The 16,199-nt window shown below is 38.8% G+C and overlaps 1 protein-coding gene across 1 annotated transcript in view; it reads right to left on the bottom strand.

Moving 5' to 3' along the window:
* The window catches only part of NEK10 (NIMA-related kinase 10), a 158,568-nt gene that overhangs the window by 30,239 nt on the left and 112,130 nt on the right, over nucleotides 1–16,199 (bottom strand). The window contains exons 27-31 of the mRNA XM_004692270.2: nucleotides 12,493–12,676; nucleotides 12,306–12,392; nucleotides 10,800–10,854; nucleotides 6,275–6,312; nucleotides 6,036–6,176 (exon numbers count right to left, since the gene is read on the bottom strand). Of these exons, the coding sequence (XP_004692327.1) occupies nucleotides 6,036–6,176; nucleotides 6,275–6,312; nucleotides 10,800–10,854; nucleotides 12,306–12,392; nucleotides 12,493–12,676 (505 nt within the window). The remainder of the gene's footprint in view (nucleotides 1–6,035; nucleotides 6,177–6,274; nucleotides 6,313–10,799; nucleotides 10,855–12,305; nucleotides 12,393–12,492; nucleotides 12,677–16,199) is intronic.

Here is a 16,199-nt window from a genome sequence, read left to right as displayed (position 1 = left end):
AGTCCTTTGACCTTTATCTCCTTTCATTAGACTCTTCAGAAACAAGCTAGTTGAAGGACACAGAAGCAAAGTTGCTCTGAACCTCTCTCTCTGGAACCACCTTCATGACCACATCCTGGCCAGAATTCATTTGGATGTGTGTCAGGATTGGGGTTACCCCTAGTTCCAAAACCGCTCTCATTCTCTCTTTATTGTTTCAAAATGTAAAATATAACCTCTGGATTTTTAAGTCAAATTTCCTAGAGACATATAGAACTATGGATGCTTTGGTGATAGTGGTGACATACATCTGAAGAGGTGTGAATTATTCCCCTAAATCGCACACTATGCTGTAAACCCATGCTACTTCATCAGAAAATTGAAAAGGGTTCCTATAGATGTTTCCACAATGCACATGGCAAACAGTGTGAGAATTTATGCTGTGTTACTTCCCACACTCACTTTGGACCTGGTTAATCTCCTGTTTCAAACTAGCATCTTTCTAAGATGGGGAAACGGTGAAAAAAAGTTTTACTTTTACAAGACCCTAAAATGCAATAGTCTAGGTAGAAAGGAGAAAGATGCAAAGAGAATTGTTGCTGAAAAAAACTCATCCTCTTGCCCTTGCTGGATGAGATAAAGCTCCTCTGAGAAAGGAGGAAAAAGAGACAAGGAGAAAGATATACTGAAGAAACCCAACTTCCAGTTCACTTAGGGCAAAGTCTAAGGTGCAGCCAGAAAGGAAGGGAGAGTTAGATGATGGAACTCTAAGTGTAGGGATTCAGAAGCAGGGACGGTGTGGCCTCGGGAACTCTGAGAGGCCCTAGCCAGACAGCAGGTTCTGTTCCCCTGGGCTGAGGGTGGGGTGAGGCATTCTGGGAGTCTGAAGCAAAGCAGCTCCGCAGAGGCACCACGTTTGCAGGTCCCTGGGAAGGTAGCTGACAGAGCTTAGAACTTGCCCCGAAAGGCCTGGCCTTCCTGTCAAGAGGACACAGCTGGGGTGAACATGTGGACTGCAGCCTTGAAGTCAGATGGGGCTGTGCCAGGTTTCTGGATGGCGACACAGAAAGGTACCCAGACTCCACAGGGCCACCTGTGCTAGGTCACTTGCTAAGAATAATTTTAAGGATTGTACTTTTGCTCAGAATAATTTTAAGGATTGTACTTTTGCTCTCCAACAAAGTAAAATTCAACTATTAGTCATGCAACAATTTTTCCAACTAAAACATCCCAAAGGATGGACAGAACCCATCCCGAGGAAAGTTAATTAGGAATGGGCAGGGTCGCTGCTGGACTGCCGGGCAGGCAGGTGGCCAGCGAGAAGCAAGAGGTCTTTTTCTGCTTTCTCATTACGACTGGATCAATCGTACACTCAAATTGCTGCCTGACAATTCAAAGGGAAATTGTAAGCATTTTGAAGTGGGGGGCAGGTAAAGCAAGCAAAGGGGAGTCATTTGTTTGGTGGTGGGTGGAAACGAGACCTTCAGTGGGGTTCATAGGGTAAAGGAGAATGAGGGCGGGGTAAATCAGGAAGGGAGCTCAGTGGAAACTGGACTTCAGGTGGCGAGCATAATGTAACATAAAGAAGAGGTGGAACTCTTATGCGGGACACCGAAGTTACATGGAATTGCGCTGCAGTCAATCAAAAAAGTTTAATCAGGCCCTCCCTGGTGGCGCAGCGGGTTGAGGCACAGCACTGGGAGGCTGGGGCCACTTCAGCATGAGTTCGATTCCTGCCTGCCCCGGAGGTGACCACATGGCGTGGCAGACCTCTCCTGGCCCACCCACTGCTCCCCTCAGCAGTGTACTTCATCGATCTGCCTGTTCTGCTCCCCACTCTGGTGAATCCTCTCACCCTCCGCATCTCTGGCCTGTACCCCAGTTTTGTATGAATAAATAAGTAAATCTTTAAAAAAAAAAAAAGTTTAATCATCAATAACGGCAATCTGGCATTTGAGAGCTTGCTTTTGCCTCTGGCTCGCGTACTTGTACACTGTTCTCTGATCATCCTCCAAGCCTCATTGCCCTCATTTTCTTAGCATCAGAGATGATATAACTTTCTTGCCCCTCTTTGCTTCCCCAGGGAAGAAACCCTGGGGCCAGGGTAGTAAACTGCATTTAACAGCTGATTTGCACTTAGTACTTGGTCTGTACTGGGCCCATCAATAACTTTTGTGAGACTGAACTTCTCTTTGAAAAGACATTATCCTATAAAGAATCAAAAAAAAGAAAAAGGCCTTCATCTCCAAGCAGCATTTTCCCTGGACTCTCTTGGTAAAAAGAATTAGGAAGCAATCACTGATGAAGGAAATCTGTTACCTCCTCTTCCTCCCTGACTCTGACATCTGACATTAAAATTACCATTGCTTTCCCATTCTTTAAGTCGTCATGAGATTGCTTATGCATTGACCTAAGCAAGAGTTTATAAACAAGAGTGTATCTATTTATACAATAATGGTCTACATCTAATACTCAATAATTAGTTTTCAAGGACTTGATCTCAGAGGAAATAATCAAGATAGAGGCAAACTTTACTAAAAATGTTACAATTTGGTTGAGAAATACAGCCAATATACTCAAATCCCAACAAACAGTGTAGAAAAGCATGTAGGGGCCCTCCTTGGTGGAGCAACAGGTTAAAGCACAGCACTAAGAAGTTTGCCGCTTCTGCACGAGTTCGATCCGTAGTCAGGGAGGTGATCCACATGGCGTGGCAGACCTCTCCTGACCTGCCCACTGCTCCCCTCAGCAGTGTACTTCGTCAATCTGCCTGTTCTGCTCCCCACTGTCTCTGGTGAATCCTATCACCACCCCTGCACCTCTAGTCTGTACCCCAGTTCTGTATGTATAATTAAATATAAGTCTTATTTTTTTTTTTAAAAAAAAACCATGTAACTAATATGCCACATGCCTGGTATAGACAAGTCCTATAGTAATTGATTATAGCTTGGCAAATATGCTAAATAATTGTCATGCAAGAAAATGAGAGAAGGCATGAACTCAAAATCACTTTAGCAATTGTGAAATTTAAAATTCAACAGTTTGTGTCAATAAGTGACTTGGAAGCAAGGCTGCTCACACTAAGGACAATTACAGTGTTAACTGTGCTTTCTGGAATATTTGGATGAAATATCGACTACTTTATTTAGATCTAACCTTTATGAACAAAAGACACGTGTAAAAATAGATTCTCAGTCACCTAGTGAAAAACATAATTAAGATCCAGAAATCACAGCGACAATTTCTATGGGGAAATGTCAGTGTTAATCCAGTCAAACAAGGCCCTACACTTAGCTGACATTACATTTATACTTTAAAATTTGGGTTTGGCTGGTACTCCCAAAAATTTACATTCAACCCACACCAACACTTTCTGTAACATTACAGTGTACTCCGGGTAGTTGACAAAGAATGCAACTCTTGTACTATATTTTGGTATGATTTTCTTTTCACAAATACATAAAGCCATTTGCCCTACCAGGAAAGAACAATTTCTTTTTTACATACAACAGATCCTACACTGTTTTTCTTTTTTCTTTTTCATTCAAAATATCCATTCCTTTGATGAATGGGTTTGACTAAACCACAAAATCAATTGATTACTCTTAAAGAAGTGAGTTTTTTAGGCATCGTGCATTGTACAGCATATTTTTTTTTTTTCGCAGTGATTCGACCAGGTATAAAATCACAATGAGAAAGGCATTCCTTTTTTGATCGTCTCTCTACAGACTATATCAAAGATTATGTTAGTTATGGAGGGAGTATGTCATCACAGTTTCAAATATTAGCTAAGAATATTAGCTAATTAGCTTTCTTTATAACAAAGAAAACAGACCTCAGGATAAGCAGATAATAGCATCTATTTAGAATTTAATAATGTTTTGCTTTGATTTGCATCTATTTCTGCAACTGTCCTCTTTTTATAGCAAGTGATACCATCTTTGTTTCCATTTGTAGCAATAATATAAACTCCCTTTAAACAAATTTAAGTTGAAAGAAGGAGTCAAATAATACTACGAGTGGTACTCAGATATGGCCAAATGGTAACCTACCTGTAATCAACCTTTAGAAAATAGAGCTAAAATAATTAATGCTTAAAATGTTTATTTATTCACTGATTCCTTATTAATTGCTGTTAATATCTTTACTCACACAATATCAGATTCCTAAATTTCACTTCTCTCAGCAGGCACTGCAGATTATTGTTTAACCTAAAGAGTATGTACACTTAAATTACTGACCCGATCTTATTAGGATTAAAACTGGAACAAGAGGGTTTTTAGTCATGTTAACTTGAAATGGTCTGTGGTCATCAACTCTACAGGAGTTTGGCAAAATACTAAGTGCTACTGTATATTAAGTATAAGGTGACGCTGGAAGTAACTGGCAGGTTCATATCATGGCACAGCCCCTGGGTCCTCACCTTTTGCTCTGCCATAGTGCCTGGAAAATCATGACCCCCCACTAGATAAATGCCTGGGAGCATGTCCAAATTTTAACAAAATCCCCCCTTTCTAGCTGTGGGTTAGTCAGAATTTCCATTGTGTTATGTTCCATCCAAGAAAGCTAAGTCAAATGTCATGTAAATTAAAAATATACAAATCTGCTTTTTTTTTTTTTTAAAAGTAAATCATACACAGAGTTTAGTGCTTTCCCTACTTTATGTCACCAATACCTAACGTACAACTCACATCTGATGGGACTACGGGTCATCGCCTTCTCATTCTCTTCATTAGCCTAGAAACAGAGCACTGACGACTGGAGTGGAGTGAGCCTGCAGGTGATGGGGCGGTACTTGTAAGCTGATAAGGCAATCAACTGTCAAAGTTTACCTGCAGTACTGCATGCTCTACTAAAACTAGACACTAAAATGTTTCAAATTTAAAAAGCAACATGAATCAGTGAAATTTTAAAACTTAAGGATCGTGTTACATATAACCTGTGCTATAGTGTAATGCTTTAATGTAAGATGCAGCGATCTCATCGATCTCACCGACATAAAGTCAGGACTAAACCTGAACTAATTCAACATGCCCTTTAGAAAAAGGAATTCCTTTTTCTACTGTGAATTTTTCTGCTGCTATAAAATCAATCAACAACAATCATTTTAGCTTCATGATGATGTTATGAGCTTACCTTATGCCAAAACAGCAGGAGTAGATCATGGACAACATGATAGCTTTGGACATCTTAATAACAAAACCATCTTTTTTTATGAATTTATGCTGACGGTGTAAATGGCCTCAAACTGTCAATAACTCTTCCAAGGCAAATTTAGTAAAGATGAAGACATGGACTAACATTACATTCAATAAATACACATCACCTATGTTCATTCTAAGTGTTAACTCTACAAAAGAATGTGAATTAAGGAAGCCAAAGCGAAAATAGCATGAAGCAATTATTTCAAATGAGCCGAAACAGTTGAAAAGGAGGTTATATTCAAGAGCCATGTACTTAATATGGTAAAAGCACAATCATGAAACTTTCCTAAGTTGTCCAGATTTTGTTGATGATTTTACTATTATTTTTGTCATTTGTTTCTCGGTAATAGAAATTATAAAAGCACTAGCCCATGATTTTCCCCAATACTATACATAAAATTTTTAAGAATCCACAATTTTTAATTGTTAGGAAAACTATGTGATATAATATTATCTAAATAAATACGAGAAACAACTAAACAGAACCATCAGTGTCAGAGTAAAGAAGCTAGAAAAAACATTCACTCTCATACCACCTAGGTGTGGCGCCTACAAAATATTTAAAACATGGTGACTATTTTTGTCAGTAGGTATCTTTAAGCATTCCCACCAAAGCAGAAACGCAAAGTTTAGCAAAACAGCCTATAATATTTCAATCAAATAAGTGAACACAGAAAGCATGGCGGCACTCTTCAATTGCCAAACTGATAATGGTGGAGAAACAAAACAAAATTTTTCACTGCGGTTTGTGGTGAAATTACCTCCCAAGCATCATTCAGACATTTCAGGCCCAACTAGAATTCTGTGTTCGCCCATTGTGTGCTTGGCATCGACTTGATCTAAAAGTACTACCGTGATCTCTGAGATTGCGGAGGATCACAGCGGGGAGGCTGTGGGCCTGCCACCCCGTCACTAACTCGGCCTCTAGCTCCTTAACGTGGGCCCTGAGCCTGAGGGGTGGCACTTTCAGAAGCAGGTCAAAAGGCAGCAAAGCTGAAGAAATAAAAGGGGGAAAGATAAGAAACTGTAACACAAATGGCACTTCATTTAGGGAGGCACGCGAGATTTCATGGCAACCCACGCTGAATTACCTGGTCTGGGTCTTGAGCCTATTCCTCCAGTGAAGTCTCTGAAAACAGAAGGAGAGGCCATTAGATGATCTTGTTTAACTTGGATTTGACTAACATTTGCTGAAAGCCTACACTCCTCCACGGCTTGCAGTAGGAAAATAAATCAAGGCTATTTTCCCCCCAAGAAGCTCTCAAGAGTTCAATAAAAAGTGGGGAAAACATATAGGAACCCAGAGCAGAGCTGACATTCCACTGGCAAATGGAAGAAGCTCGTCCCAGCAGAGTTGTTTATATGCTCGAAGAATGATTAGGAGCCTAAATCTTGGTGCCTTGAATGATTTTCTTGTTACACTTAAAACCAAGCCACTGATTTTGTATTAAAAAGAAATAATATTTCAAACTTCACATCTAGTATTTTTTATGTTGCTCCTATTTTCTTTAAAAAGTAAAGGAAATTACAACTCTTCTACAAAACAAGATGATTTTTTTTGCCTTTAATAGTATTATATGTTGCTAAATTTTCCAATGTTAACATCTCTTGCTTGCCCTGCCCTAAGGTTCTAGATTTTGTTATCATTTTGCAAGTTGTCCTCTCTGGGGACGGGACTGTCTTAAAAAACCATCAACCTTTCTTTACCTCTGGAGTTTAAAGCCAATTTCCTAATGTTATTTTTTAAATTAATTTATTGCTTTTATCTCCTAGTATTATTTTGAATAAAACAATTGTGGTGAATTTAATGTAGTATTTATATATGTTGATTTATGATGCACACCTGAAATTGTTATAATGACTATACGAAAAAATTATAAGAAAAAATAAACTATGGATAAAACCCGTGATAGTTAGTTGCTCAGCAGAAATCAATATAGAGATTTAAATACAATTAAACCTGGCAGATAATTTTTAAATACAATTAAACCTGGCAGATAATTTTTAGCTTATTCCAACCCTCTTATTTCAATCACAGAATTTTTGATATATACCTGCAGTGCATAGCTAAGTCATGAAGAATAACTACACAGGTTCTCCTTTATCCATTACCCAACTTAAGCGCCAGAATAAAACCAAACATTTTCATACAAACATCATCCCTCCCTTGGCTGCTTCTTCGATTCCTAACCACCACCAAGTCATCTCTCTCCTACTCCCATTACCTTTCCATCCAATTCCTAGCCAGAGTTTGAAAATCATATAACACTTGCAGTTTTGTAACCCCTGACAACAAAACAAAATAAATAAATAAATAAATAAGATGGTCCCTCCTCTCAGCAAGTTCCAGAAGGGCCTAACCTCCCAGCACTTCATATCTTAGTACACACAAAGGCAGGTGCTTTCTGCAAAACCTTCTAGACAAGAAAAGCACTAGCCAATAGAAATATAATGTAGGCCACAAAGAGAAGCCAAATTTTGGGGTAGTTACATTAAAAAAACAGAAGTAAAACTAATTTTAATAATGTTTTATTTAACTGCCAAGATCCAAATATAATCATTTCAAAATATACTGAATGTAAAAATTAATGATTTATATTCAGTTTTATATTTAAATATTAAAATGAAGTTAAAAATGAGTTCCTCTGTCCAACTAGCTACTCAAGAGTACAACATGTGGTTGGGGCCTCCATATTCTGCAGCGGGCCCTGCCCTTCCCTCAGAGGGTGGTGCCCCCCCACCCTTTTTTTCACAGATGTGACTGAGGCCCACATTGCTGCTGAACCTGCAACTATTTAGGGACCCCACTGTTCTAAACGTAGCTCTGGAGGCTCTTGACAGTTCAATGAACTCATGGGCTGAAATGAACTAAATTTCTACTACAGTTGTCCTGATAAGCCCAAAATTTCAAACATTTTTACACATTAAAAAATATGCTAGTGGTATATGTGAAATGGACCGTCCTGAAGATATAGAGTTGACGCTAATGTTGCTACTCCTTCAAATAATTCAAATTCCTGTTTAGTAAACTTTCAGGGATCTTTAAAAAAAATAGCCTTCATCCATTCATTCATTTATTATTCATTCCTAAATATTTATTAAGCACCTGCTGTAAGCACTGTACAGACATTGGACAGGAGAGGGTAAAGAAAAACAGACTTCAGTCTTGAAACACACACTATTGCATGGGTAGAGCAGAGAAAATGTTAATTTTTCTGAAAATTGTATCATAACTCTAACGAAATGCGCTACTCTAAAAGTACAAAACAGAACAGATTCATTGTAACCAGAAGTGGCAACTTTGGACTATACAATTTTTGGGTCCACAGGTGTACAAAGATTTGGAATTAGGCAGAGCCTTGGAGAAGTCTACTTCTAATCGAACCAGATTGCACATTTATGTCCACTAAAACATGATGGCCGTAAAAAGATGGCTTGTTGTGATAGAACATGCTGGAAAATAGACAGGAATGGCTTGACACAAATGTAACAATCAGAAACGTTTTCTGGTTAAAAAAAAAATCTTGACATAATGAACATAATGAAGGGTGTGTCCTTCAGTATTTTTGAAAAGAGCATTGATCAATAGCACTTCAGGTTAATAAATCAGAATTTCAGCAAAATGGAAAATTTTAAAGCACTCTGAGAGGTTTTTAGACAGACCTCTTTAGACATGGTGCGACTTGAGCCAGAAGTCATAAGCCAAAACGAGATACTAAAGTGCAGAATATGAGTGTCAGCCTACACCTTCCACTCCAAATCACTAACAGGTAGGGTAGACACTGGTAGTATTAACTTTTCATGGAATGAATTCAGGTGTAGGTGCAGTATTTTCTTTTGCTAGGTTCTCCTGGGTCCTGAGATTACAAAAGAGACTCTATGTTCACATGTCTGATGCTGGATGATCACAAACATCCCCAATCAACTTTATAAACAGACTAGAGCCAGTCACACAACCTCCAATACAATTATGCATACATGAAACTATCAAAGGAATTGTGAACCACAGGTATCTCTAATACCACAAACACCCAATGTCTCAAACCAGCCTGCCAACCCTACCCTGTTACCTTGGCAACAGGATGCAAGCAGGCATGGATAAATCTTGTTGCCTCAGCAACAGGATCTTAAAAAATAAAATGGGTCTTAAGCTGTGACTATGGCAAATGCTGTAGGTTAAAGTCAGAAGCTTAGATTTCAGTCATATTACAATGAGAGATAGGGAATTTATGCTAGGATAATCATCATTCATCTATTAATATATAAGTATTTGTGGACTGGTATCTACATGGAATACACTGTGCCCTGGGGAATGAAAGAGTGGACCAGGAAGAGTCTTGTATGTGCCAGCACATACAAGTAATATTAACTGAATGAATGAAAAAATGATCTCTCAAAGATCTTAATACAATGCCCAAAGCTTACCTGAGTGAATATGATAGAGGGGAAAACTGTGTGAATTACCAAATTCTACTATAAACAGGATATTTTTGAAGTTAAAAGAAAATGTTATGACTCAATGAATTGGATTTATCTGTCTACCTATAGGTCTCTCTGTCTATCTATCTGTCTATCTGTCTACCTATCTATGTAATTGAATGATACTAGAAAACCCAGACAGAAGCTGCTGAAAGTCAAGCCCATTCTTAATCCTTTCCTAGCAAGTAGTAATAGACACAGGAGATTTTAGTTCACTTAGGTCATTTAGAATGATTAAAGCTGGAAATTTCAAAGAAAGTACTAATTATTGAATTATAATTGCTTTTTTTTTCTTGACATAGATATTAACCCAGTTTTTGGGTAACTCTGCTAATGTACAAGAAACATCAACCAAACATTAATAATAGGATATTTATTTCATATGAGTATTTCAAAGTAGGAAATATTTTATGAGAATTTAATAATGAAGAGGGAGTTCTATTTTCTCTCTTACTATTTATGATTACAGAGATGTACCTGTAAAAAAAAAAAAAGATGATTTCCACAAAGACCACTATTCACCTTAATCCCTCTCATTATACACATGGAGCTTAAATGTCTCAAACTGGGAATGTGACAATGGTACAACCACTCTGGAAAACAGCTGGACAGTACCTTAAATAGCTAAGTATACAGCGACTATATGATCCAGCCACTTCACTTCTAGTATTTACCCAAGATGCACACACATTCTGGCCCTTAGGAGGAAGGGGTGTGTCTCCACTTCCATTGCCATTACCTGCTGGCTGGGTGGGTTGGGATGAGTTCCACATTTGCCTCCTATACCCAGGGATTTGGGGCATCAACAAACAAGATGCAGGGAGTCAGGACTCCACATGGCCTCATGCAGTACCACTGCCCTACCCTGCATTGACCCTTGAGTTCAGAGAAGCTGACTGATGGAAGATTAGACAGCTCTGGAAAAAAACAAAGATAAACTAAAACCCAAGTAGTGCTGAGTGCTCTTTTCAGTATGCTGCTTGATAAACTATAATCAGTTCTTCTGAAAAAGTGTATTCCACCAGCTTCTACTAGCCCATGCCCAGGGTAACTTCTGGCTATCAGTTTTCAACCTGGCTGCCTACAGCTCAGTCTGCAGAGTCTAAAAATATTTCCAGAAGCTCAGTGTGTACCTACCTAGTTTGGGATTGTCGTTCTCCTCCTGAAGCACTAAAACTTCTCTTTAAAGTGCCTGAAACAAGAATATAAAAATAACTGCACTTTCCTGCTTCAAATATTAAGTTTGTTTAAAAAAATGACTGCATCCAATTATCTGTGTACTATAAAGGCTGATGTTTTCATTTCTGAAAACATCAGTTAAAATGTAATGTTGCAATTATTAGTTTCTCGATAGGCTTGTTGAAGGATCTTTTTCCAAAGAAAGGGTGCTAAACAGAGAAGCTCCATTATTAATAGTTAACAACATACAATAAAAAAAATCTTCAGCAACACATTCTAAGACCTTTGCCAAGATAGCTACAAGTCACCACGTGACAATTTCAAGGTCCAACTTGCCTTCTTCACTTACCTATGGACTCTCCCCACCATTGTCAGCAGGAATATATAACACTGAATTCATTTCAAAACAACCATAAACCACTTCTAGAATTTTCTATGTATGTTTATATGTATGGATATTTTTCCTGTGTAAAGTTCATGGTTTCCCAGTCACATATCGGAGCATTTGATGTAACAAGCAGGAATTTACCAAGAAAACAGGGGAGGGTGTTGGAAATTGGGATTGTCCCAGAAAATCTAGAGTAGTTGGTCATCATTTTGATGGCCCAAATAAGATGGGAAGGAACCAAGACTGAGGTTGAATCCTTAGGGGCCTAATGTGATCCTTGGAGAGAGGGTTTTAAACCATCCTTTGTGAGATTTTCACAGAATAGTCATCGGTAAGAGGGAGTTGTTCACAGTTAATTTACTTCAAAGTTTTTCTATCTACCCTATTTAATATTCTATTAACTCTCAAAAAAATCACTCCTTTCTTCCATTTCTTATGTTAAGTTCTCTTTCAGTTTCAGATTCACTGAGTGAATTGAATCCTGTCTTGATAATCTTTGAATTCTATCTATATATTTTTTCTTTTTTGTCATACTTCAGTGTAACTATTTTCTATACTGTTTCTAATATAGAGTCAAGATAAACATATGGACTGCATTTATACATCTTTATACATCATACTGTTTGATAGGTATAAACAATGAGCATATTTATTTTACTTATATAAAAGACATTTATTTTACTTAAAAGAAAAGACATCCCTTTACATGAAGGCAAATACAAGTGTTCATAGCAGTCCACAATGACACTCATTTCTCTTCCAAGTTCTAATCCTGAGTCAACAGACGTATAATAGTCACATCCTGGTTGGGTTATTTCGTTTGTCTCCATTTCCCAGTTAGAACCTGCCTTTGCTGGTAGAAATAATGAAATTTCATTTGACAGCTGAGGCAATGGAAAAACACAGTGCTTGCTGGTTGGCTTTTAGGCCACCAGAGGGAGAGACACACCTGTCCCCATAAACTCTGTCCCTGGGAAAACCATCCATGGGCTCTGTCCAGGATGACATTTCCTGGCCTGCAGTATGATGCCCAAATCACTCCTTGGGAGCCCCACAAATAAGGAAAGAAAGCTTACTGAAAGTTGATTCCTTGAGAGGGCTTGAACTGGAGCTGCTGCAATTATCAGAAATGTCCAATTCATCATCCAGCTCTGAATATATATCTGGGCGATCATAAAAAAAAAAAAAAGCAAATGTGAAATGCAGATGACCTTGGGATAGAAAGGAGTCGGAGGGCTTTCATGCCCATCCCCCCAAGAGTACCTTTCTCAATGTTTCCAACGTTGAAGTTATCATCTGACAGGATTTCCTCACAGGCCCTGTCTTCGTCCTTCCCGCAGGGTCCCTGGAAACCTTCAGGAGGGAGCTCTGAGCTTTCTGAGAGTTCGCTCTTCAGGCTGGCAGCACCACTGCTGCTGCTACTCAGGCTTGCCTTCTCGAAGGTCTCCTGGAAGGAGAAATCCCACTTTTAGTGGCCTCTCCTTCTCCCCTTTCTTCTGCAGGACCCAAAACTTGTTAAAACATATACCCAAATAGTTAAATTATTACTGTAAATAGTTTGTGCTAAATAACACTAGAAGTATACACTGCTATCAAAGGCATCCAGCTCTTAACTACTAAAAAGAAATCAAGGAGATCTACCACAACTCTTGAGCACTAAATGAATGGATGTGGCAGTATAACCAGTACCAAGACCTAAGGTGTCTGACAGAAGAACCCGTGGCACTGAGGGATGGCTATGCGTCCCCACTTACTTGTCAAATACTGGCTATCAAACTTCTCAGTCACACTAAGTTCATTCAAATCTCACAGAAATCAGTACCACATAGCCAGGCCACAGGAAGCGGACTCGCCCCAAAATACAGAAAGTCCACACGTCTGCTGCTCTTCCTCACCATTCTTTTGAGTCAAGAGGCTCCTAACCCAACCCCCCTTTCTCTGCCAATTGAAATGTATGCTTCAGTTATTGAAGGTAAGTCCCCCCCAACAAGTTCATATTGCAGTTAGAGGCATTTGGCTTGAGTTGTTAGTGGAACCTTTTCAGGGTGGTGGAAGATATAGCATTTTCAAGAACTAAACTAGACATAACAAATATCCAAGACATTTTGTACATAGCCAACTGTCCAACTAATCTTTACTTATTATCTCTTTTCCTGAGAATGTGTCCGGTGTTATGCAGTTTCACAAAGATGCTGGAGCTATTTCTTGCTCTGTTTGTGCTAACATTCAGTTGAGGAAAATGTTTTTATTTCCTTTGGTTAATCCTCTCTAATGTTCAAAGCTTTCCTGCTTATAGCTCACAACTGTTCATTTCTGTTTCTTGGGTTCACTCTGGTCTACTAACTAAGACCTGGAAGTTGGAAATATTTCAGATACCCTTTGGCAGAACAAAGCATGTGCTTCTCATAAATTTGGGACCTGAGACAAATACAGAGTCTCCAACATCAGTCTCACTTGCACTCATGAACAACCTTCATGTCAAACCTACGAGCTCCATTTAACACTCAAAACTTGACTGTAAAACTTCAACCTCTTCCCTACCCTCCTCCCTTTCTGTTCTAATGCACAGATCTGTTTTCTCCCAATGACCCTCATATGAAGTCACTAGAAATTATTATAGGAATAAACATTCAATTCCTTTTATAATTTTTATTTTATAAGTTTTCTTATTGTAAATAAATCACCTCTGGCCTATTTTAAAGACCACAATTGGCATTGCTAACCCGATAGGACCTACATATGCAAAATGTGTTGATGCTATTGATGTTGAAAAAGAAAATGAGAGAACTTCCAAGGTAAGAAACTTTGTTTTTTAAAGATTTATTTATGCATACAGAATTGGGGTACAGGACAGAAGTGCAGGGGCAGTGGGTGGGAGGATTCACCAGAGACAGAGTAAGGAGCAGAACAGGCAGATTGATGAAGTACACTACTGAGGGGAGCAGCAGGCAATACAGGAGAGGTCTGCTGCGCCATGTGGGCTAGCCCCCTGGCCAGAGATTGAATTCATGCTAAAGCAGCCACTGACAGCTTCATAGTGCTGCACTTTAACACATTGTGCCACCAGGGAGGGCCCAGAAAATGTTTTATCATGTTGCTACAGTTAGATGCCACATTCATCTATATCTAAAATGAGCAAAACTTATGTAAAGCCTATGTTTCTCTTAAAAACAGGTGTGGATATGAAATCAGAAGATATTATTCTTTAAATTAATTAATGAAGCATATGAAGAAGCTGTGAGTCCCAATATAGGCAATTCTAGATTTAGGGGACTTGACTTCAACCAGTACCCAAGAACCAGTGACAGTCACTTGTACCAATCCAAATTGCTCCAGAGAAAATAGGGCATTTGCTTAAATTCTGTTAAAGTGGGTTTCAGATATTGAGAGATGCTTTTTCAGACTCAATAAGCATAGAAGGCTTGCTAAAGTAATGAGAATTGTGTAGCTTGTGTTGGTTAAAAAAACCTCTATTTCTATAATCTATTACAGAAGATTTGGATTCAAAAAAATCTATATACTTTTTGAACTTGCATAAACCATATGTCACTATAAACACATTTTCCCTGGTGTGATTTCCAGTTCTTTGCCTTGTGGAATATTTGAATAGCCAACCCATTATCCAACTCACAATTTGAAGAACTGGGGCCTACTTCGGTACCTTTTAACGCACTCATCCCTTGCACAGAAAAGATGCTCACATGATGAATTCAAAGGGAGAGATGGGTCGGAAGAGCAGGTGAATTCCCTTGCAGGAGGAGGCTATTCACATCTATGTGTCTTATCTTGGCCCACTGTCTCGGAGCCTACAGAGTGATGCTTCTGTAACAGTCGAAGGGACTCTTTGGTGATACGACTATGAGTTGAAGGGAATTTCTCTCCCTTCTCTCTCTGCCTTAGAAGTGACCAGCCCATCAATAATGAGATGCCTGGAGGCTTGGTCAGAGGCAGACAGTGGTAAGGTCTGAGAATGGAGGCAAGTAAGAAGTTATTAAAAGTTGCCTCCAGCAAGTACATAAGACTATTAAAAAGATTTTAGGATGTTGTGGGGGTGTGGTTCGGTTATGAGGGAAGGAAGGATAGCCTTGGAGGATGAAGTTTGGTTGCTGTTATCTTTTTTACTCTCCAAATGGGAATTACTTAAGATTTTCTAGGAGTAGGAGAGAAAGTGAGCGAGATATTCTTGGCATCTGCTTCTCCTTGGAATGGATCGACACATTCTGTGTATCAATAGGGCAGCAAAGAGAAGACAATGCAAATCAGATAATAAAATTGTCACTGATAAGGAACATACCACCATGACAGGAGACATTTCCTGACACAGAGCTGCTATAGGCACAATTATGGTTAATTCCATTTTGCTCATTATAAAGTAATTTTTTTAATGGGTGCTGCAGATCACAATGCATCTCTAGTCAAACAACAATTCAGCAGTAACCCACGGACATGGCCCATGTTCACTACAACAGTAAGGAATGCATTAAAAGAGCCCATTTTATTAAGTGCAGTTTTTTTTTTAATTGTCCAGAATATTAGTTTTAGAAGGAGAGAAAGAAATATGTATATAAAGTACGTCACCAACTATATCCTGCAGATGCTTTATTTTGGAGCCATAAAAAATGTACTGGCCTCTTGTGTTCTAAAATTTTATAGTCTGCTTGAGCTATGTCTCTACCCAAGTTTCTTCCATTTGTTTAGTTAATAACCGTGACCTTAAATAATACATAAATTTAGGGCTTGACAGAAATTCATTTGGCTGACGTGATCTCTTTTCAGTGGCAAACCCTGTTGTAGGCTTTTCAAGGATGATAGCACAAAGAAAATTCAAAATAGGAGACAGATCATTGCCTATATATTATTGCACATAAACTTAGTGCCAACATTTCAGAACAAAGAAAAAAAAATCAGGGCCCTCCCTGGTGGCACAGTGGGTTAAAGCACAGCACTAAGAAGCTAATGCCACTCGGTAT

The sequence above is a fragment of the Condylura cristata genome, unplaced genomic scaffold (genome assembly GCF_000260355.1).
Source record: "Condylura cristata isolate star-nosed mole 26May11 unplaced genomic scaffold, ConCri1.0 scaffold00033, whole genome shotgun sequence".
Lineage (NCBI taxonomy): Eukaryota > Metazoa > Chordata > Mammalia > Eulipotyphla > Talpidae > Condylura > Condylura cristata.
Note: the sequence above shows the minus strand (reverse complement) of the source record. Positions and strands in the feature narration are given on the sequence as shown.